Consider the following 24611-nt stretch of genomic DNA (forward strand, 5'->3'; position numbering starts at 1 on the left):
GTAATGATTACATGGCATTAATTTTTTTTATGAGGGTATGAAATGACTGCAACCATCCACAAAAGTATTGTTGGGTTACTTCTTCACTAATCACAGTATCTTTAATGAAAAAAACATTTGGCCTTCAAGTTACGTTGATATTAAACACATTGCCATGTTTCTTTTAAAGTTGTAGCACATACTGATATGTCCAATGACCACCTATCTTTATAAATCACATTCAATTCAACATTGCAGACTTCAAAATGGATACCACGTTTGCAACATACCGTAACAAATTACACACTTTTCCGATATTGTCTATCAAAATGTTGTATTCCTTTTTCCTCATTCAAAGTTTTAAAACAGATGTTTCCACACTTAAAGACCACCATCAGAAAATTATGATTCAAGCAGCATAACAGACAATTTTAATAAGTCATTTGAATGCCTTTTTATTTAAGGAAATGAAGTTAACTCCCCAAGATGACTGAGTCAACTTTGTCAACATTCTGGAAAAAGTGTTTCTGAGTTGTGTGGGTTTCAGGATGTTACATGCATGTTTCCCAATCCACATTTCTTATATGTGGGTATTTTTTTACAGAAGATACACAAAATATTAATTTGACAGATTGTGTGTACTTTTATACTTTAGTCTAGATAAGATAAAAATCAGTGACAAAAAATAATATATTTTAAAGAAGTAATGAATGAAATTTTTTGTATCATCACTACCCTAACAATATACAATATGCCTTGTTCCATCACTAAATAAACAATGACAAGAATATTTGACTACTCCTGATTTTTCTTCTGAAAACTATGTGTTTTGCATTTGAGTGCCACTTTCTAATCACCACCAAATAGAAAAAAAAATGCTTTCCATGTTTCCATAAATTTGTTTGATAATTGATTTCAGTATCATGTACTCTAATTGACTGACCTCAGCAGGAATTTGGTATATTTGGGCTGCATCAAAATTTGCAAAGGAACAACTATCTTTTCCCCATTGCTATCCTGCGTCATCAAAATCTTGCAAATAGAAAGAGTTGCAATCAGTACAATTGCCACTTTCCCTCACATGTGTTAGTTTGAACATCACCCACTTCGCTCTGGGGTAAAGGTGCAAATTATCGAAGAGGAAGGCAGATGCTATTAAACATCAAGATCCTACTTTCAACTTCAACTGAAAATGTGGCATATGATAGCTTCATGTGATCTTAATAAAGCAAGCATTGTTATTGATTAGAAGTAGTAGTAAACTAACTTTTAGATCTATACAATGAATGTTGCCTCTACAAAGTGAAAGCTGAAATATGGCAGCCAAGGACAGTACTACAACAGGTTGAAGAGCACTTCCACCTCTCTCTTCCCACTACACCTGGCATGAATTCATATTATGACCGCACAGGGATTGAAAGCTAGGACTGATGCCCCATGCATCAGCAGCTGCAGATGCCAACATGGCCAAAGTTTGTAATCTAGCTGACTGTCACATCTAAAATGAATCCATGCAGTGAGTGAATCACTGGTCACCATGAAATGTAATGATTATAGTATTACAAAGTAAATTGTACATCACTACATTTAGTCTCTATGTTTGACCAATGAGAACTTTGAGAATTGAAACAAACAACTGAAAACCTCTGCAACAGTGCGTACAAAAATCCATTCTTTGAGAGCATGCAGGATACAAAAGATATGAGGGTCATTTTTCTTTCTTGTAGTGGCAACATGTATGAGGAAGAGACATGAAGGAAGATACACACCTGGAATAATTTACGACCCTTCATTGTAATCTCCTGCTGCTGCATGAACACAATTCAAAACATCTGGCAGTCTTTGGATGCCATTGATAGCTTCCATTTGTGCCAGTGTGCACAAACACTACTGTGTGACCAAAAAGATGGTCAGGACGCCTGGAAAGTGTTTCCTTCATCTTGGGAAACAAATCAAAGTCACAGGGACTCATGACAGGAGAATAAGGTGGGTGCTTCAACATCTCCAAACCCCATTGATGCAGTACGTTCTGCAACACTTGTGCTGTATGACATCTTGTGTTATCATGGAGAATGATGAGTCCTGATATGCGGTACCCATTTTGAAACCAATAAGTTGCTGACCGAGGCAGTTTATTAAGATAAAAACACTTAACACGTAACGTTTCGACCCTGTATCAGGGTCTTCCTCAGACGAAGAACTAAACTAAAAATCTAATTTTGCCGAAATCTTACACAGGCTGAGGTCCTGAGTTTGTATCTGGTATACATACGATGGTGAAATCTTCAGTTCATTTGCTAATTCACTACATGTCCAACACCGATCATTCTCCAGCAATCTGCAAAGTGCATCAAGGTGGTGTGGATCTGTTGCCATACAAGGATGCCAGCCACCATATCCTATCGTGGCTGATTCACGACCACTTTCAAATGCCTTGACCCATCTGGCAATGGTACAATATGGTAAAGCATGGTCCCCACATGCCTCGCATAAGCCCTTGTGAATTTGCCCTGCATTCCATCTACATTCAACCTGAAGTTTGATGAACATTTGCTGTACTTCACTCGTGAACATTGTTCAGGGCAGTAGTATACACACACTTCACTTTAACGTTTTCAAACTACCACATAACAGTGCTAACAGTGCTCTTCAGCACCAAACACCTACACGCGATCCATATAACAAGATTAAACAAGATCCGATCCTCTTTAGTTACAGCAAAAACTAACAAGCATATACGAACAGTGTTGCCACTACAAGAAAAAAGGCCCTCATAAATTAATCAACATAGCACAATGTATGATAAACAATTTGCTGACAGGGTGGTCACTCTAGCACCATGATAAAAATTAATTATAAATAATGATTTCAAAATGAAATTACAAAAATTCAAGCATACATGCAGATGTTTTCTCTATTTCAACCTTACATATTACCACTTCTTACCACTAATACACACACACACACACACACATATATCAACAATATAGCAGTCCCCCATGGTGGAGTGGTTAGCACATCATGCTACGGCACTAGGGGTCACGAGTTCCTGGGGATAGATGTTTGTGAGAATCCATTCATCAATATCATCACTCATCCCTATCGTCGCAAATTAGGCAAAAATGGCACAAAAAGCAAAGTAAAATAAAGCAAATCAATAAATATCAACAATATTAAGGATCTGTGAGATTACAATTTCCAAAAATTCTAATTTAATTCAATGACATATATTAAAAGTATTTAAGGTATGTAGTTTCCATTTGTCATCTTACATTCTCAGACTTAAAATACATCTACAAACACAAGTTGCAAATGTTACGAGATATAACAATCTACAAAAATATTGTTTGTTGTTTAGGAATTCCAAACTTTAATTTACCTAACCATCTTCAAGGTATTTAATTTTGCAATAATCTTCCATCTGTCAGATAGATTTTTTTGTATAAGAGACCCATAAAGTAAATTCTTGTGTGTTCCGCTACATGAGAGAAGGTGGGTGCTCAGAATGAGCATTAGGCATGGCTACACCTTTTTATTTATTGATTGATTTAATTATCAGGCAAATGATACCACGGAACACTGTACCATGCATACTACTTTGTGCATTACAGAAATTTAGCCATATACATAAAATATTATAAAGTCAGTAATTCACTTGGGGTAGAGGGGCGACCCAGGGTAAGGTGAAGTGAACATATAACCTCTCCCTTGCCAAGACCGCAGTGCATGTTCGATGAACACATCCTTCTCGAGGTGACCCTGATTTTGCTAAACACTGTGGATCTAGACTGGGAAGTCGATAAAAATCCCTGAAGAGGGGCAGCAGCCTCTTCAGTACTGGCCTAGAGTCGATAAGGACATCAGCCCAAAAGAGTCTAGAACCAGACAGTCACAGGCAGAGTTGGAGCAACAGAATGGCTGTGACACTGCGAGGGAGTAAACCCTCCAAACTGGCAGGCCGGAAAGCCATAAGAAGGCGGCCCCTTCATTCAGCTAGACTCACCGTAGGGCTAATAACCCACGTGGCATTGAAATTCATTTTATTCAGAGAATACATAAGGTAGATGTCTGACAGATGAAATGGAAATGACAAGGCAAGAAAAGGAAAATGATTATTGGAACATGGAATATAACCTCTCTGACAGGAAAAGAATGTGAGCTAATAGAAGAAATGGAAAAATACAAAATTAAAATCTTAGGCATAAGCGAGACCAAAAGGAAAGGATCAGGAGAGATGCTGATGAATAAGGGATATACATTAATATTCTCAGGAGTAGATAGGAAAGCAAGAGCAAAAGAAGGTGTAGGTATAATATTTGAAGAAGAATGCACAAAGAAAATAGTAAATTGGGAACCAATTACATCAAGAATATTAAGAGTAGATATGGAAATGGAGGAGAAGGTATCATTTATTCAGATCTTTGCACCTACAGAGGATGCAAATGAATGTGAAAGAGATATTTTCTATGTCAACCTACAGGATACTATAAATAAGGCTAAGGACTTTGCTAGACATGTGATCATCATGGGAGACTGGAATGCCAGAAGTGGAAATGAATCAGAGAAGGGGAACGAGTGTATGGGAAAGCATACAGCAGAAACAGTGAAAAATAGCAATGGAGAGAGAATGATTGAAAATACATTTTTCCCACATAAAACAATACATAAAATAACATTTGTAGCAGAAAGGAGAGAGCAAGAGGTGCAATAGATTATTTCACTTACACAGAAAATACAAGGTATGCAATACAATATGTCGGAGTGTACAGAAGTGCAGAACTAAGCACCGAGCATAAATTACTAATATTGAAAACAAAATTTCAGGAACCTAAACAAATACAAAAAGTACACAAAAATTAAAATAGGAGAACTAAGGACAGAATGCAAACAAAAGGAATTTAAAAGGCAAGTGAAGGAAGAGTTGAACAAAAGAGAGAGAAAGCTAAGTATCCAGAACCAAGATAAAGAAGAATTAAAAGAAAGATGGAATATTCTAAAAAGAGTACTGATTAAAACAGCTACAGAAGTTTGTGGCTTAACAACTGTAGGAAATCAAAAGAAAAGATCAAGATGGTGGAATAACTTGGTTAAAGAAATCGTTAAAAGGAAGAAACAAGCATGGAAGAAATAAAACAGAGGAGAAATGGAATGAGTATGTTCAGAGGGGAAGTGAAGCAAAAGAAGCAGCCCGACAAGCAAAGAAAGAATCATGAGAAGAGTTTAGGTTAGAAATAGAGAAAAACTACCAAGGGAATAGTCGAAAGTTCTGGCAGACAGTAAAAGCAATGAAAGGAAAACATGGGAAGAGAATAAGAAACATAGAAGATGAATCAGGAAAGATCCAAACAGAAACTGAAGACATATTGAAGAAATGGAGTAAGTATTACGAAAACACATTTAGAGCTGAAAATGGGAAGATGAATGAAGAAGATACAATAGAGAGTGCAAATGTAGAAGAGGATGGAAGGGATGAAATAAAAATGCATAAAGTGGAGGATGCAATAAAGAGAGTGAAATTAGGAAAATCAGCAGGAGCAGACAGAGTATACTCAGAACTAATAAAGATGGGAGGAAAGAAAGTTGTACAATGGTTGTGGAAGATTTGTAATGAAGCATGGAAGAGAATAAAAATACCCAAAGATTGGGAAAGAAACATGATCATACCAATCCACAAAAAGGGTAGCACTGTAAAATGTGAGAACTATCTGTCTATCTTCAGTAGCTCTAAATATATACACAAGAATCTTAGAAAGAAGGCTAAGAGATGAAGTAGAGGAGGAGTTAGAAGAAGAACAAGCAGCTTTCAGAGGAGGAAGACAAATGCAAGATCACATTTTTACGCTATGACAAGCCATAGATAAATTTCTTAGCAGAGAAAAAGAACTGTTTGTAGCCTTTCTGGATTTAAAGGCAGCCTTTGATACAGTACCACGACAGCAACTATGGTCAGCGTTACAGAAAATAGGAGCCTCAGAAAAATTAGTAAGAATAATACAAAGTGTCTACAAGACAGTTAAAGGAATAGTGAGAATAGGAGGGGAGAAATCAAAAGAATTTAACATGAACAAAGGAGTTAAACAAGGAGATAGCTTCAGCTCCTTAGTATTTATAATACTAATGGATCAAATACATAAACAAAGTAGAAGAAAAACATGAAAATGTAAGGTTGGAAATAGGAAACTGAAACCAGTTTATGTACAATCACTTCTGTATGTTGATGACATAGCATTAATAACATCAACAAAACAGGAACTACAAAATACAGTAATAGAATGGGCCAGCTCAATACAAGAGAGAAATGATAGTGAACCCAAAGAAGAGTAAAGTAATGTATATATCAAAGCATGGAAATGAAGAGAGATTGGAAATAAAATGGCAAGGAGAACAGCTAGAACAAGTGAATAGATAATAATATTTGGGAACAATAATAACAGCCGATGGAAAAGTAAAAGAAGAAATAAATAGCAGGGTTCAAAAAAACAAATAAAATATATTACCAAATAAGTAATACAATAGTAGGGAAAAAGGAGCTACAAGAAAATACTAAATTAAGGATTTACAAAATCATAATTATAGCAATGATGCTCTATGGCATACAAAGCTTAACAGTCCAAAGTAAGCATTAAAGTAGATTAAGAGCAACAGAGATGAAATACCTCAGAAGAGTCGTAGGAAAAACCAGACGAGATAGAATCAGGAACACTAAAACCAGGGAACAGCTACAAGTAGAATCAATTGAAGAGATAATAGAGAGAAGAACACTGGGCTGGTATGGCCATGTCATGAGAATGGGAGAAGAAAGAAAACTGAAACAAGTAATGGAAGCGAGACTAGAAGGAAGTAGAGGAAGAGGAAGACCTCAGATAGAATGGGAGCAATACCTGTCAGAGATGGTTACCAAAGGAGGAAAGGCACTAATGGAAGTTAAGAGAATGGCAAAAGATAGGAAGAGTTTTAGCAGATTGTTGAAGGACCCCGATGCCTAACAGCATGAAGGAGAAGAAGAAGTAAGTTAGCAGTAATTCACTTACAATGAACTCCTAATTCTATTCTCCACTGCACAGGTGGAGTGCAGTGACATTCTACTTACATCACTCTATACATCATTTGCACTAGTTCATCAAAATTTTGGTAATTTTCCGAATTCGGATATATATCTGCTTAAATACAATACATGTTATACAGTTTGATATGTATCCATGTAGAGTTTTTGCAATATTTTGTTAATCTAATTTAGATGGTTTTCACATTTTGCAATGAAACCTTGATGATATGTAATTCCTCACGGAAACTTTAAGAATAAATACAAAGATTTATGTACATTTTCTTTTCCAGTGAAATGTGGTGACTGTTCCTAAGTTGTGCGCTGATCAATAAAATTACAAGGAGCCTCTCCAATAGCACAGTCTCTAATATGAAGTATAGATTTGTTTAGAAGGGGGTGGGGGTGGGGTGTTGGAAAGCTCGAGCTCATATTTTCCTCTGTGAACATTGCTTTGAAAAGAGGCATGAAATGAGACACCATCATATAATCCAAATGTGGTAAATACACAAAAAATATAACACAACATCTCAAATAACTTCCCCTAAATTAGAACGAAAATTCTATACACAGGGCCTCACAATGATGATGTTAGTTCTTGCCCTCCTCATTGTATAAATCCAAGTCTAGCAAATGTTGTTGCTTTGCATTAAAGGACTCCTTGGTTTGATACATACAAGTAGACAACTTATTGGTTTGGATCTCAATTTACAATTATTACAGTCCAGATCAGGCTATATCTGTATCAAAATTGACAAAAAGTGATGGAGTTGCTAGTGCATGACTACACTATGAATGACTCACATAAAAACATCAGTCACAAGATATCTTGGGAATATATGTGCTACATTCAAATAAGAATATTGTGAATTTTCTTTATACCTGGTTTCTCAGATGTGACACTTTTTAGCAGTTACTAACAACTAAATAATTACTAACAATTATTATCATGTTTAAAATCATTGTTTAAATAAGTTTCAAGAGTGATGCAGCACTGCACGCAATAAAGAAAATGTTTGATTTTGATTGATTTAGTTTATTTTACTTTGCTTTTGTGCCACTTTTGGCTAATTGCTGATGGGGATGAGTGATAATGTGATGAATTGATGAATGGATACTTCCAAAAACCCATGCCCAGGCTGGGATTGGAACCTGGGACTCCTGATGTGCTAACCACTCTGGCAATAAAGAAAAAGTGACACAACCATATTTGTCACTGATGATATAATAGAAAAAGTACACTTCAACAGCAAGGAGAAGGGTTAGTAACTTAGCTGTGCTAATTATAGACTAACTAATTTTTTTTTTGTTCACTAATTTCCATTTTGGTTAGGATCCAGTTTTAAAGCACGATATATGTTAGTTACATCACCAATGAAACAATAGTGGTAATGAAGAAGACAGTAAAGGCAGGTGCCTTGTATGTGAGGGAAGTGAATTCATCTTACAGAAACAAAACACACTGAAACAAGTGTGCAATGTACCCATCAAGAAGCTTGTCCTGTGTGTTTCAAAAGGAGGGGTAGCAGGCAACGAGTAAAGCATTTCATTCGGGCATTGGTACTGGTCCTTACAGTCATGTCTGATGTACACACACACACACACACACACACACACTCAAAACAAATTTGTGAGAAATTTGTTTTCATCTTCATTCATTAAAATTTAAAATACAGAATATTATTGTGTCCCCCAAACAAAGAATGAATTGTCAGTGCAAGGAAGGTTATGGCCTTTTTTGACACATTGGGGGTTGGGCAGTGTTCACAAGTGCTGGATGTCGAACATTGGTTCGAGTAATAAGAGGATCCACCTCCATCAAAGAACATGTCTTTATTCTTCCATTGTCCTAATCTGATGACTAAAAAATTACGACATTGATACTGATTGTAAGTAGTGAAGAAGTGTCATTTAATATAGTGTAAATGTAAAGAAAATTCACACATTCAAACAGATATTTTCTCCATTTCAGCTTTATACATGTATTACCAATTCTCCTTTCTGTCAAATAGGTTGTTCTGCAAAGGACACTAATGAAGTTAACAAATTGAGAGAGTACTACATCGTTTTCCACGCAGCTTTCTTTTTCTTCCTCGATAAAAATACAAGGGAAACTGTGAAAAACTTGTCTTCATGCATTTATAAATATGTATAAATTCAATGGAATTTCGAATAATAAAACTTGCAATTTTTCAGATCTATGGAGAAAAATTCATGCAGAATTCCTGGAGCCAATAATTCATAGAATTCCTGGTGAGTAGCCATAGTTTTAGAACCTGAAAAATGCATGCATGCCATAGTCATAACACAATGTCTGTAATCACTTACATACTGTCATGTGTGTGATGCTAATTGCGTAAATAGTCTGTATGGTTTATAAGACCTTTGAAATTGTCAATATGTGGGTAAAAACAGATTGTGTTTTGTCTTGTATAAATGGAGTTCATTATAGTTTGTTGAATGGTAATGTGTGGTCAATTAACTAATGTTGGATTATGTGTGCATATAATTTATAATCTATTCGACACCTTGTGTGAGATCCGCATGTCTTCCAAACACACACAGATGTATTAAATGGGGACGAGAAAAATACTTAATGGCATAGTACATATTTAGGTGAGTTTTGTCTATGATTAATTGGATGTAATCGTTGCTGTAGGCATCATGTCGTACGTGCCAAGATTTGACAAATATGATCCAGATGAAGGATCCATAAACTCTTATTTGGAAAGATATGATAATTACTGCCAAGTGTTCAACATATCTGAGGAAAGCAAAGTCTCTCAATTCGTATGTGTCATGTGTGTCTCTCTCCAATACTACAAGAGAAGAATTTGATCAAGGAAATCTCTGATAGGCTCATTTCTTATTACAATCCAAGTAGTAATTTTATAGTTAAACGTCTAAGTTAAGAAAATTTACGCAATTGGGTTTGGAGATGGTTGAAGATTTTACAAAAAGGCTCCGATATATAGGTGAAGCATGTGGATATGGTGAGTTTTTACCTATTGCATTGTTTGACACGTTTGTGAGCGGTTTAAGGTCTGACGTTATTAGGAAGAAAATAATAGCAGAAAACATCATGGAATTCCAGAAAGCTTTTGAGTTAGCTAGACAAATGGAAAAACTCGAGAGTGATATGAAGGATTATTACTATGAAGTGAACTTACATGGCACAATGACTATTAAGTACAAGAGCAATGACAGAAGATTTCATGAAGTGAATAAGGTTTCACGTAAAAATGAAAATGATTCCAAACTTAGCAATCAGCAAAATAATCTTCATGATCAAGGTAAGAATTCAAAATCATATAAATCAAAGTCCAAAGTGCAAGGATATTATGGAGGAAGCTACTGTTCATTCTGTGGGAAGCAAGGCCATACTTATTTGAAATGTTTTAAAAGGATTATCATTGAACGTAGAAATTCCACAAATTATGAACACAATAACAGATTTGTTGCTCATACAACTGAGTTAGAATCCGTACCTAACTCTGAAGCTAATCCAACAAACACAGCTGCCAGTCAAGATTTATTTATTGCCACTATTTTTACGCATTCTAATAATGCACAAGTCAACGTTAATAGTAAAGTTGATAAAGAAGAAATCGTGGATCAGACATCCAGCCTTCGATCATCACAACATGTGGTCAACGATTCTGAAAATGATTTAAAAGTGTGTACAAGGGAACTAGATTACAACACTAACCAGCGTGCATATTTAGTAGAAATTAGTGTAAATGGACATGAAACAAAGTTTGAGATTGACACTGGATTCTAAGCATCTGTAGCTAGAAAAGGTTTTTATCAAACATTTCTGCAAAATGTACAAATATCTGAACCTAACTGTACATTGAAAGGTGCTGGTAATAATGTGATACCTTTACTGGGAAAGGTTAATGTAACTGTTGCGTGGAGAAATCAGTTCTATAGTCTAAATTTGTACATAATTAACTGTCATTTAGAATATCCACTTTTAGGAAGAAGTTGGATTCAAATTATGTTCCCCAAGTTACATTGTGAGTTGACTGAAATTTGTCCAAGGGAAACTTGTTCTGTGCAGCCTGATATTAATACACACAATGTCACAGTAAATAATGCAATGATGTTGTTAATGTCAAGCACATATTAAATAAATGTGACAGTTATATAAAAACTAATGATATTCACGGGATCGTTGATATTCTAAAGGAAGAATTTCATCTTACATTTGATGGCAATTTAAGCTTACCTATAAAGCATTTTAGAGCTGATATTTCATTTAAACCGGACGCAACTCCGATTTTTAAGAGACTTTACAATGTGCCTTATGGAATTAAAGATATGGTAAAATCGGAATTGGATAAATTGATAGAAAATGGCATTTATGAAAAAGTTGATACTAATGAATGGGCCAGTCCAATGGTTATCATTAAAAAGAAAAATTGAGATTTTGAAAAGTACACTGAACAAATACATAGAAAACGCTTCTTATCCCCTACCACTGTTAGAGGATATTTTCCAGAAAGTTAAAGGAAATGCTGTATTTGTTAGTTTGGATTTGCAAAAAGCCTACTGGAAAATAGCCTTGAGTGAAGAAGTGAAAAGGTTGCTTGTAATGAAAACGCCATGGAGATTATTGCAACATACAAGATTGCCGTTTGGAGTTAAAATTTCATCTTAAATATTTCAGAGAGTAATTGAACAGATATTGCAAGGTCTGCATTATGTAATGCCATATCAAGACGATATTCTAATTTGTGGATCTGGATTGAAAGAAACGGTTAGCAGATGTATTGAGGTCATGGACAGGTTAGCTCAATATAACATGAAGGTTAATTTGGAAAAGTGCAAGTTCTTTAAATCATCCATTCAATATTTAGGATATTAACTTTTTGCGGAAGGAATTAAACCATGCCAGTGTAAGATTGAAACATTGCTTAATTGTCCACGTCCGCGCGATGTGAAGGAATTGAAGTCGTTTTTGGGAGGCATTAATTTTTTTCGAAGGTGCATTCCAAATGTGGCTATATTGATTCCAGCCTTGTACAAATTATTAAAGGAGAATGTGCATTGGAATTGGAGTGATGACTGTGAAAGTCAGTACAAAAATGTTAAAGAAGCACTGCAGTCATCCAAAACTTTAACCCCCTTTGATCCTAGCAAGGATACAGTAATCATATGTGACCCTTCGAGCTATGGACTAGGAGCTCAGATATGCCATAGAATTAATGGTGAATTGAAAACAATAAATGTGCATCTACTACTCTTTCAAAACATGAAATGGCTTATCCTCATCATGAAAAGGAAGTGCATTGAATTATATCCACTGTGAAGAGATTTAGAAAATATATCTATGGAAAACATTTTCAAATATGTACTGATTCACTACCCGCCAAACAATTACTACAGTATGGAAAGGATATACCCATTATGGCTTCATCCAGGATTCAACGTTGGTGTTTGTTCTTGGCTAATTATGAATATGAAATTGTGTACAAGAAGAATGTTGAAGTAGCAGATTTGTTATCAAGGTTGCCGTTGCAAGGGGAAACAGTTGATTTCGACGGAATTCAGTTTGTAAATACAATCAAGCTCATGGATCACTTCAAAGAGGTCTTCCAAACTTTGCAAGAACAAGATGTGATGTTGAGACAGGTCAAAAGTACGATATGGAAGGTTGGCCAGAATCTAAGATAAAGGATTCAAATATAGATGCAAATGAGTTCGAAGCATTGAGAAGAAGAAATGAACTACAATGTGAAGAAGATACATTGCTGTGGAGTGCTAGAGTTATTGTACCTAATTCAATGATACAGCAAGTTTTGGAGAAAGCTCATGATAATCACGATGTCATAGTTAAAATGAAGTTGCTATTGTGTGAAAGATATTGGTGGCCTGGTATAGACAAATGCGTTGAGGATCACGTAAAATCATGTGACGTTTGTAATGCTGTGAAACCAGACACCAAAAAGAAAGAATACAATGATTGGAAGGAAGTAACTAAGCCATGGGAGAGAGCATACATGGATTTTTTTATGTTTTCAAGGAAAAGTGTCGCTTCTCGTTGTTGACGCATTTACTAAATGGCCAGAATGTGAAGTTTTATCTTCTACATCATTCAGGAATGTAAAAGGATTTATGTCGAGACTAAGTTCAAGGTATAATCCACCATACACCTTAGTTATGGATAATGGTCCTCCCTTCCAATATGCAGAATTCAAGAAATATTGTGAAGATAAAGCGATTGCTTTGATGCATTCATCGGCTTATCATCCGGCTAGTAATGGACAAGCTGAGAGACTCGTACAAATTATTAAAAGTGCTCAGAGATGTAAATTATAAGAAACTAGAAGAGATTACAAGCATTTTGATTTAAATAACGCTTTGCTAGATATGCTACATAGTATCCGAATGGCTCCAAACATTGTTAATTTGAAATATCCTGCTGAAATGATGTATGCATTTGAGCCGAGACCGAAAGATGATGTATATCGGTTGAAGCATATTCCTGATAAAAACAAATGTGAGGATACCAGAGGAGGTGTCGAAGTTTGGGTGAAACTTGCCAACCGAGATTCCAGTGGTGCATCCTATGTTCAATGTGAAGTTGTCCGGAGAGCAGGGACATATACTTGGTATATTAAAGTTGGTAAAGATGTTAATTTAGTGCATGGAAACCAGATAAAACGGAGGAATGTGAGAGAAAATGATAGAGGAAATCATCATGATAGTGATGAAACAGGCAATAAGAATAATGATGCATCTTCAGAAATCCAAGAAGGAAGATATTTAGATGAGAATGATATGTTTAAGGATTACGAGTGGTGGAAGAAGCTGCAAGAGAGAACATAGATTTAGATAGATGTGAAGCAGCTGAGTCAAGAGTGTTAAGAAGAAGTCAGAGGCAGCAAAGAAAACCACCTGACAGATTGGATTTAAGTGATTATGGTAAAAAGAAGTAACAAAATTTCATCGATGCAGGGGAATGTCCTATGTGTGACACTTATTACTTAAATAGTCTGTATGGTTTATAAGACCTTTGAAATTGTCGATATGTGTGTAATAACCTTTTTGTGTTTTGTCTTTTATAAATGGAGTTCATTATACTTTGTTTATATATGTGTTACTAACTCTCCTTTCTGTTAGATAGGTTGTTCTGCAAAGGACACTAACGAAGTTAACAAATTGAGAGAGTACTACATCGTTTTCCATGCAGCTTTCTTTTTCTTCCTCGATAAATATACAAGGTAAACTGTGAAAAACTTGTCTTAAGGCATTTATAAATATTTATAAATTCAACGTGATTTCGAATAATAAAACTTGCAATTTTTAACATGTATGGAGAAAAATTCACACAGAATTCTTGCAGGAATTAATTCACAGAATTCCTGGTGAGTAGCCACACTGTTATAGAACCTGAAAATGCATGCCCTAGTCATAACACAATATCTGCAATCACTTACATACCTTGATGATTCTTTTTGTGACTCTGAGTTGCTCTCTAAGCTGGGGTTAGGATCAACAACTGCAGAGCCATTTTCTTCAGACTGATTGGAATCACTGTCATCACTTGAAGTATCACTCACCACATTGACCTGGAAATAGAAGTAAAAGTACAGGCAAATATTCATAAAGTATTATTATTAGTTTAATAGTTCTAACATTATTATAATAATAATATTTAATTGAATAGCTTTAATTTTTATAAGATTAGTTACATATATTTCCTATCTACTGAGTAGTGTACACAAATAGCTCAAGAGAACCAACTCTTTTGTTCATGCAGCTATGGAAAGTAAAGCTACTTTCAAAATGTAGAATTATTTTCCTGTAGTTTACGGTTATTACAAGCATAAGAAAACAGTTTTTCTTTGTGACGTTTCAGGAGAACAAACGCTCCCTTCATCAGACATTTATTTTCATTTTCACTAAAGATACAGTTACAACAATGGTTAGCAATTTTTTAAACAAAAATAATCCGTTATATAATGGATGTTGTCAATGTTAGGTTGTTGCAATATAGCAACTTAACAGTGAAAAGAAGCAGTCTGTTTTATTTTTATTTCAGATAATTAAAATAGATCACATTATTTCTTATTTAATAAATATAAATAAATAAATAAAAATAAAACAGATTGCTTCTTTTCACTGTTAAGTTTCTATATTGCAACAATGTAACATTGACAACAACCATTATATAACGGATTATTTTTGTTTAAAAAAATTGCTAACCATTGTTGTAACTGTATCTTTAGTCAAAATGAAAATAAATGTCTGATGAAGGGAGCGTGTGTTCTCCTGAAACGTCACAATGAATAACTGTTTTCTTATGCTTGTAATAACCGTAAACTTGAGGAAGATAATTCTACAATGCAAGCAATGCGTACATACAAGGAAAACTATTTCAAAATGTAGTATTCTGATTGCTCAAATTAGCATTTTTAAGAATAATGGACTGGTTCATTTATAGATCTCCACCAATGACAACCATACAAACATGTTGAAGATGTTTCTTCAAAAAATATCTCGAAGTGCCTAGGTATAGGGGTTTCAGCTCTAATTGTATCAACATGAAAAAGGACCCCCCATAAGTGCTGAATTTTTTAGAATCCCTCGTTAGTGGGTGCTTACATGTCATACAAGGGTGTCCGAATAATAATATAAAAAAATTACACTTCTCGAAATTGAAGGGAGCAATGTGAAGAATCCAAGATGGCAGTAACAAACTTTGGGCAATACCTGAAAAAAAAAATATTTCCACCTTGTGGAGATAAAATGTAGAAAATATCATGCATTTTCTCACAAGGAATGCACCATTTTGTCTTGCGGTAGCATTAACTTAAATATTTGCAAATTAACATTTTTACCTGTCCTGTCCCCCTTTGACTGAAGTTCATTTTCCTTGTGGAGATTTTATCTTTCATCATCATGTCACGATTTTGACATGTTTGGAGGAAATCATGAAAGAGATCAATCTCTGCAACACATTGGATGCATACAATATCTGATGAATCAAGTGCAGTTGTTGCCTAAAAGAAAATATTTTTGTGATAAATATTAAGGAAAAATATACTTCTGGGGACTAATTAGGTCTTCTTTAGGGACACCAAAAGTGTCAAATTCACTTCACATGTAGTACACCCTAGACTCCTTTTTTCCAGACTAATGAGCCAATGGCACCTGAACTCAAAGTCAGTACAATGCTTTGCGGAGTACTTGTGATTGTCTTCTCACAAGTGTTGTCTGAAAACTACTTATTGACAACTTCCTGATTAGTCTTACTGTGTACAAACAAGTTACGATGTCCCCACTCCTCTTGAATAAATAGCTGATAACAAAAGTGGTGCCACACAAATTATTACAAAAGTGTAATCTTTGTTCAACTATACTCTCGAATTAATTTTCTTGCAGTTTTTGGTTCTTACAAGCACTTAAACAGAATTTTTGCTGTTACGTTTTCGGAGAACGCACATTAACTTCATCAGATATTTATTTTTAGTTTGAATAATGTTGCAGTTATAACAATGGAATGACTTTAACAAAAACATATGGAAATAGTAATACAATGAATCTTGTGGATAATATTACATTGTTTAACATAACAATTCAACTGTGAAACAAGCAAATTATTATTTTAAATAATGTTCTCAAATTTTAACCTTTTCAGTCCCAAGGCCATTTTTTTACATGTAACCCCCTTAGTCCCTAGCCGATTTTGAGCAAAATGTAGAGTTTCAATTAAATGAGTGTAGATCGGAGGCTAATTGCCCTAGACAGATGAGTGATATACCGTTGTACGCGGAATGAACCAGAGATTCAGACTATATGAAATGTATGCAAATTCCGCGTATGTGTGGCAGGGGAGGGGGCTAACTCTCAAAATTCCAAAATGTCGGGGAAAAATGGGGTCCTCCTCCCCCAAGAAAAAGTACATGACAGTGTCGACATGCACATGGGAATGATCGCTGACATGTAAGGAACACAAAAATATTTGCATTATTATCTTATGACCAATGTAACATGAGTTGTACCCTCAAAAGTAATGGTCGGCACGCCACTGATTCAAGCTTCAAAGTGCAGCGGTACCTTGAAATGGCTTTAGCTCAGGGACTATTTGCCCTGGAGATATGAACGATATACCGTTGTACGCAGGATATATCACAGTTTTGGACGATATATAATTTATGCACATTCGGCGTACATATGGAGGGGGAAATCCCATGAAAAATACTTTTTTTTTTAAAAAAAATGGGGTTTCTCCCCCAGCCCCCCCCCCCCCCCGAACAAAAAGGATGTGAAAAGTTCAAAATGCAGCAGGCACAAACGACACTAGCACACTTTTCACACCACAAGAAAAACACGTAGATGACAAAAAGTCCTTGGAAGTCTGTCACTTCACTCAAAAAATATCTTCGCACTTGGGCACAAAACAACACACACCTACACACAGTGAAAAATGAGCGCTGATTCAGGGTAACCTGTGTTGCAACTTGTGGAACACTTCTGCTCAAAACCAAAGGTTTTCTTCAGCGTGCCTCTAAATTCCATTCTCACAATGCAGATTCAACAAGCAGTCTTCCCCCTCCCCCTGCTTGCGCCCGCAAGGAAAACTTTCATTTTGACATCGGATACTGATAAACAAGCTTCCTTTGAATGCAGTCACCAGGCGGGAGTGAAAAGCATTGCTTTAGGACAACAAAGCCAGTCTTCCTTTGTCGGCAAAAATTTTCCCTTGAAAAGAGAAGTGCCTTTTCCCCTCCATTTTCATGAAGAAAAAAAAGTGCAAGAAACATTTCTGTTAAATACATGTGTTAGGAACAATATTAAAAAAAAAATCGAAATTCTAGCGAAAATAGAAAAATTATAATTTAAAAACTACGACCTTGACACAGAGTTTTGATCGAGACACTTGGGTCCTAAAAGGTTAATTATGGATCGCAAATATCAGTAGATAATTCAAAATCCTCCTCCTTTCTCCAAAGATTTTCGATCTCTTGTGTAGGATTAAATTTAAAAGCTAGTGCCTTATCACACTTGTGAAAAAGGGAAATCTGCAGTGAGTTCATATTGCCATTCTCTTTAATTTCTTCCAGAGTCTTCTGCAATAAATGAAGTCACCCATACATTTCAGAATATGTCTCCCATCATTTTTTAAAAACATTTCTCTTCGTAATTGTTTTTTTTTATTTTTTCAAATCACCAACTTTTCAGTGTATTGCAATACTTTAAAACGTTCTGCAACATTTCAAATTCTTCTTTGTGCACTCTTTGGGTCTAGAAAGAAATGTCACAAGATTGTTACATGAGAATAATTTGAGAGTTATTGAATGTCATTAGAGGAATGTGATATAATGAGTTAGTATGACTCATTGACAAGTCTTTCTAATTTGATACTTGAATTATACATGTATCGGTAATAGCAGCAATCATCAAATGGTGGTACTGGTTTAGCCCTAAAACATATAGTTAACAAAGTTTCACAAACACAAAATTTGTGAACTGCCGGATGAGGTTATCCAGGAGCTGCAAGAACTTACATAACTCAGAGACTCTTAGGGCATCATGAATGTTTTACAAAATATACTTACGGTGATAAAGTTAACAAAACCAACACTAGCCCCTCTCTTTATTGGTGAACTGCTGTGTTTAGTCTACTTTATGCAGAGATAGCCTATTCGGAACTGGAAGTACTCCGCACTTTCTAGATTCCATTAGTGGAGGGCTGGTGCAGTGCTGATGCACGCTTCGGCATTCTGTATGTCACTGGTGTGCACCAAAGCTTTCACCACGTTAACCATGACATCATCATTTTACATCAGCATCCAGGACTGGTGAATCAGAATAGCATCATCTGCACTAAAGCTTGTTCTGATTCATGATATGCATTCTGTAGGCAAGAGTACAGAATGTAATGCGATTTTGTTGCAGGCAGGGTGAAAAAAATGGTTCCAGGCATAAACTGTCAAAATTTTTAATAGCGCTCCACCTTCACTTGCACGCAAGGTGAAATAAAGTATGTGATGCATCAAAAAATGAGTCCCACATCTGCTGCAACATGCAGGAAAGCATCTATTCCCAATATTTGATATTTTTACAAAATAATATCACATAAATTGCTAGTGCACATGCAAAATAAGATGTTGTTCAGTGAAAATATACAATTTTCATGAAATATATTCTGTAATTTAGTCACCATCAGTAACTTTTTCCCAATGAACGTGAATATTCCGAATCTAGTTTTCAGTTGTTTCAGAATGAAGCTTTCTAGATTTCACCAAATTTGGTGCTATTTTTGGTACACCAGTCTGATACATGCTGGTGAATTCTGGAAAGTGCGGACTGTTCAAAGTAGCATCCAAACTACTGTGCAATGTCCTTCCACTGAGTTTCGAACCTGGGACACCTTGATGAAGTTATTCTCATTAGCAGCAGAAGAAAAATACAAGGTGCCCAGTCACCATGGGACCTGAAAATTTTCACCTGGCACCTGACTTCTGAAACTAAGTCCCTTTTTTTCATATGTTTCTAGTTCAGAATGTGTTTAAGTAGAATGTGAAGCACGGATACATTAATTTGGTCTGATAATATTGCATCCAAAGTATACTCTAATATACTGCAATATCATATCCATATACAGAGCATTCCCTGACATTCGCTATGAGACTCGGCAGAAAGCGGCCTGGCATCAGCGCTTGTCTTTCCCGGTGAATGGGTCCGCGAGAGTCGCTTATATTAAACCTCGTAAAAAAGTTTAGAGTAACTGGGTCAGTTCTGAATAAAAGCAGAAAAAAAATGGGGGGAAATAAAGTATACAAGGACAATCTGCACACCATCCGTGAGTTAAAAGAGAGTATTGTATGAAAAATCGGGAGAATTACAGTAGACGAACTTGCACGTGTAAATTCCAATTTCCTTCGGAGATGCCAGGAATGTGTTGCAGCAGAGGGACATCATTTTCAACACATTCTGTAGTCAAAATTAGTACATATGAAAACTGTAATTTTAATAGCCGACTTTAGCGACTGTCGATGACCCGTTCACCAGGAAAGACGGGTGCTGATGATGGGCAGCTTGCCACCGAGTCTCGTAGCGAATGTCAAGGAATGCTCTGTACATATCCCATAGTGAATATATGTATTACATATATCAATCATTAGTTGAATTCTCCTGTCAGAAAAATAATGATCATTTATTGTTATACTTGTGTGGTGAATTTGTATTACTTTCTTTGTACATAACCAATAATTCTTGGCTTTACTCTTATATAATGTGATTTTTTTTCGACTAAGCATATTCTAGATTAGCATGTCAAATTCTAATAATGTAATCAACAACGAAATTACTTGTATGTGTGTGACATTGTATATTTGTGGCTGTAACTCTTAAATGTAATTAGCGTAGACCTATAATTGGGCAGCTAAAATCCCTGTTGGTCCCCCAAACTTAAGTAAATAATAAAACATTTTAATCTAAAGGGTTTGAAGGCTCTAAAGATATCTCCCACAATTTAATTCATTACAGTTGGCAAATCTAGTTTTATGGAACATAAATTTTGTTTAAGGGTGCAGTTGGGAACCAACACAAATGTACTATCACCCGCATAAGTGAATATACTATTTTCGATTAATTTCTCTTACTTCTTTCCATCTCTTAGACACGTATGAAACAAAATAATAGAGAAAAATGCTATTAACATCAAACAGAACAACAACAACAACAAAAAGGCCCATAATACTGTAGAAATCAAATTACTAATACTATTGAACCTAAAAACGTCAGATTAGTATTCAAATGTCAAATTAATACTAATACCAACGAACCTAACAACAACGTCAGATTAATATTCCAATGTCAAATTAACACCATAGAACCTTACACAACAAGATCTCATTCAGGGGTGCCAACAGGGGGGATTATAGCGCAGGTTGCGCCATCGAGATTTTTTTGGGGGGGATTTTTTCTTTAAAATAATATAACATTTAACATTCATATTTTTTCCCAATATTAATAATAATAATAATAATGTCTTTATTGAGAATGCGTGTTTCAGCCTCGCGGGCCATTCTTACAACAAACATATATGTAAAAAATTGACACATTAAATGCACCATATTTAATTCATTAGATGAAGAAAAGAAAGTGTTTAAGGGTATTATCGAAAAAGGGGGGATAAGTATCCAACTCTTACATATTAGGCCTTAATTGACATGTGGGTTCTGGATGGGGGATTCTGAATTAAAGTTTGGGGGGACAGTATCCAACTCTAAGTCTAAGATAATGGCAGGTATTTTGGTTAAAGGGGATTGAGCATTAAATTGAGGGGGGTATCCAATTCGGGGCCATCGACCCACTGTACCCCCTCGAGAATTAAGTCGATTTTTTTTAATCGACAGATTTCAATGTTTTACATAATATAAAAGTAGTTCCAGCATTAGGAAACCACAAATAACAGAGATATTTGATCACAAAGTATGACCAGCGTATGCACAAGATACTTCTATTCCGTACTACTATCGCTCATTTTTCCTGTAAAAAATTCCCAAACAGCAGCAAAACTAACACTCCTTTCGCATCCTGACATTACTACAACCCCACATTTTAACTATGTTTGCCTAACCTAACCTTACCATGCATGGTTTGTGGGGCTCTCCATGGGGCCATCAACCAACTGTACCTCCTCGAGAATTAAGTCAATTTTTTTATGCTCGCTGCCATATTTTTAACTTCATCCACACATTCTTGCGATATTGTCCACTGCATTTGACACATTTCTTTTTTCCGGTCACTAAACCATCCTCCTGCAACTCATGGATCTCCGGCTCCCAGCTGAAGAACGCCACGATACTGAAAATGTCAATACACTTCAAAATATGCATTTCCGATGAATACCACTTGCCACACTAAAAACGCACGCCCACCTTGCAAACAAAATCCCAGTATAATGCGACATGAACTGATTGTTGCTTGCTTCCTTGGTTTCATTAATGGCCTTCACCTGTTTTGGTGACTTTTGGCCAAGTTGAGACTCTCACTTTTCTTCTTAAGTTCCTTTTTTTTTTTCGATCTAAATTGTGTATTGAGTAGTTCTGTTAGTTGATTCTAGACGATCACACAGTTTGGGAATGTTAGTATACAGTTAAACATTTACTATTCTTCACTCCTTCGAGGCACACCGAGGAGTCTTCTTACTGGGTATCTTGTGCCCTGGTGGGGATGAAAAAAACAAAAATGTAGACAAATTATATACACAGGGTTACATTGTATTACATAAATGTCCGTGTTGTTGTGTATTTTTTTTTTCATTATTATATGGTGATTTGGGATTTCTTTATAAACTTACTAATACTGTTTAGGATGTGTGGGTTTTGTGTAAAAATAAGTGTATTTAGTTCAGTGGGTGTGGAATTTTCAGTTGAGTTAATCTTTCAATGAGTATGTCTCTTTCGTGTTGATGAAAGATGCATTCAAACATCATGTGTTCTATGGATCCAATTGCCTCTCCACACTGACATAAATTTGTGGGCCATTGTCCTATTCGATGTAAGAATTCGGGTGTTCGGATATGTTGAGTCCGTAATCTGGTAATGAGAATTTTTGTCCTTTGGGGTAGGTTCAGTTCATACCACCAAGGTTGGTCCTTTATGGTTGGATAAAATTGGTGGTGTTTCTTACCTGTTGTTTGGGATAAAATGTCGTATTGGTTTTGCCATTCTTCTTTAATTTTTTGTTTAGCTCTTGGTAATAGTATCGTATATGAAGTGGCCGCAGTGGCTCAGTTGGTAACGCGTCTGACTACCATGCTAAAGGTCCCGGGTTCGATCCCTGGCCGGTTCAAATTCGGGAACTTTTCTAACAATGGAAGCGGCCCCGGTGCCCACCCAGCATCGAACAACATGGGTACCTGGGGGAAACCCTGGGGGTAAAGGCGGTCAGGGGTGTGATGCTGATCACATCACCCCCCACTCACGACCAGATCAAGAAAGTGTGGGGCATTACCCCCACCCCCTATACGCCTTCATGGCATGGTGCTAAGCACAGGGGAACACTTTACCTTTTTTATGGTAGAGGTAGTGTTTTACAATTTTTTCCATTGGTAGCTTTGGCTAATTTACCTGCATATTCGTTTCCTGGAAACCATGGGTGATGGCCTGGTATCCATTGTAACCTGACTGTTCTAGCTGCCCTTTGTAATCGTGTTAATATTCTTATTATTTGGCAACAATAATAGTTAAGGGACATATTTATAGGGGTTTGTAAAGCTTGTAGGGCTGACTGGGAGTCAGTTAGTATCACGACGGTGGTGTAGTCTGTGTGGCATATGTATATCATAGCTTGAAGAATCCCATAAACTTCTGCATCAAATATCGTGAACTGTGTTGGTAAGCTAAAATTCTGGCTGTTGGTGGTTGCTTCATCATAATATGCACTGCCTACATATTCTGGTGTTTTGGATCCATCAGTGTATATACATTTATATCCCGGATACTGCTCCAAAATTTCTTGACTGTGGTTATACCTGGTTAAATTTATGTGTGGATGGTAATTGTATGGTATGTTGAATAAGAAAATTGGGGGTGAGGTTGTTTGAATTAATGTGTTATCTCTGCTCTATGTTGTATCCATGCTTGCAAAAGTGGTGATCGTGAGTGTTTGACTGTGTGGATTCCAGTGTTATACATTTGTGTTTGTTTGCTAAGTATGTTTGTAAATGGATTGTATTGTTTCCCATGAGTTTTGAATAGATATTTTGTTGCTAACCATTTTATTCGTAGGTTATATGGTGGCTCTCCTGTAGCTGCATGTATTATTTGTCTAGGAGTTGTTTTCATCATACGTGTGCATATACGTAATATCTGTCGTTGTTGTGTTTCTAATCTGTTGATGTGTGTGGGTGCTGCACTACCATAAAGTATAGCTCTGTAATCAAGTTTAGCTCTGTAATAATTTTTATAAAATAATAATAGAGTGTCAGGGTCAGCTCCCCATTCTAATTTGCTCACTGCTTTAAATTGTTGTATGATCTTTTCACCTTTTTCATGTATGTCTTTAATATGTTCTTTCCATTGCAATTTGGTATCTAGTTTCAGTCCCAAATTTTTAACTATAGTTTCTGGGGGGATACCCGTTACTTGTCTGAGGTTTGGGAAATTTTGGTGTATTTTCTTCCTAGTAAAATAGATATGCTGATTTGGATGATGATATCTCCATTCCATTTTCCCTCAACGATGTTGATATGCTATTGTAAAAACTAACTGCTCTGCGTTCGCATTCTTCTGCTGTTTTCCCTATGATTAGGCAACTGAAATCATCTGCATATTGTATAATTTTTGTATAATCCGATTGAAGTTTGTGTAGATCTCTGGTGTAGATATTAAAAGTAATGGGCTCAGTTTACTACCTTGAGGCAATCCTTGTCTTATCGTGTATGGTCCTTTGTAGCCTGTGGTAAATTTGAAATATATGTTTCTGTGTGTTAGTAAGTTTATTAAAGTCTGTTTATAAATAGATGAGATGGGTGTGTCTTGTATTTTTATCTCCAGCACATTCAGTTGCACATTGTCATATGCTCCTTGTACATCTAAGAAAAAAACGATTGCATGTTGATTTT

The 24611-nt window shown here is 35.8% G+C and overlaps 2 protein-coding genes across 2 annotated transcripts; both read left to right on the forward strand.

Moving 5' to 3' along the window:
- The first annotated feature begins 4087 nt into the window (after positions 1 to 4087).
- LOC146002770 (protein CFDP2-like) lies at positions 4088 to 4690 on the forward strand. The gene has a single exon (XM_083140705.1). The coding sequence runs from the start codon at positions 4088 to 4090 to the stop codon at positions 4688 to 4690; it is 603 nt and encodes a 200-aa protein (XP_082996831.1).
- A 574-nt stretch (positions 4691 to 5264) lies between these two features.
- Positions 5265 to 5747, forward strand: LOC146002771 (uncharacterized). Its single transcript, XM_083140706.1, has one exon. It carries the CDS (start codon positions 5265 to 5267, stop codon positions 5745 to 5747), a length of 483 nt encoding a protein of 160 aa, XP_082996832.1.
- Positions 5748 to 24611: the final 18864 nt, after the last annotated feature.

Source organism: Lepisma saccharinum, chromosome 19, assembly GCF_977018435.1.
Source record: "Lepisma saccharinum chromosome 19, izLepSacc3.1, whole genome shotgun sequence".
In the NCBI taxonomy this organism is placed as follows: Eukaryota; Metazoa; Arthropoda; class Insecta; order Zygentoma; family Lepismatidae; genus Lepisma; species Lepisma saccharinum.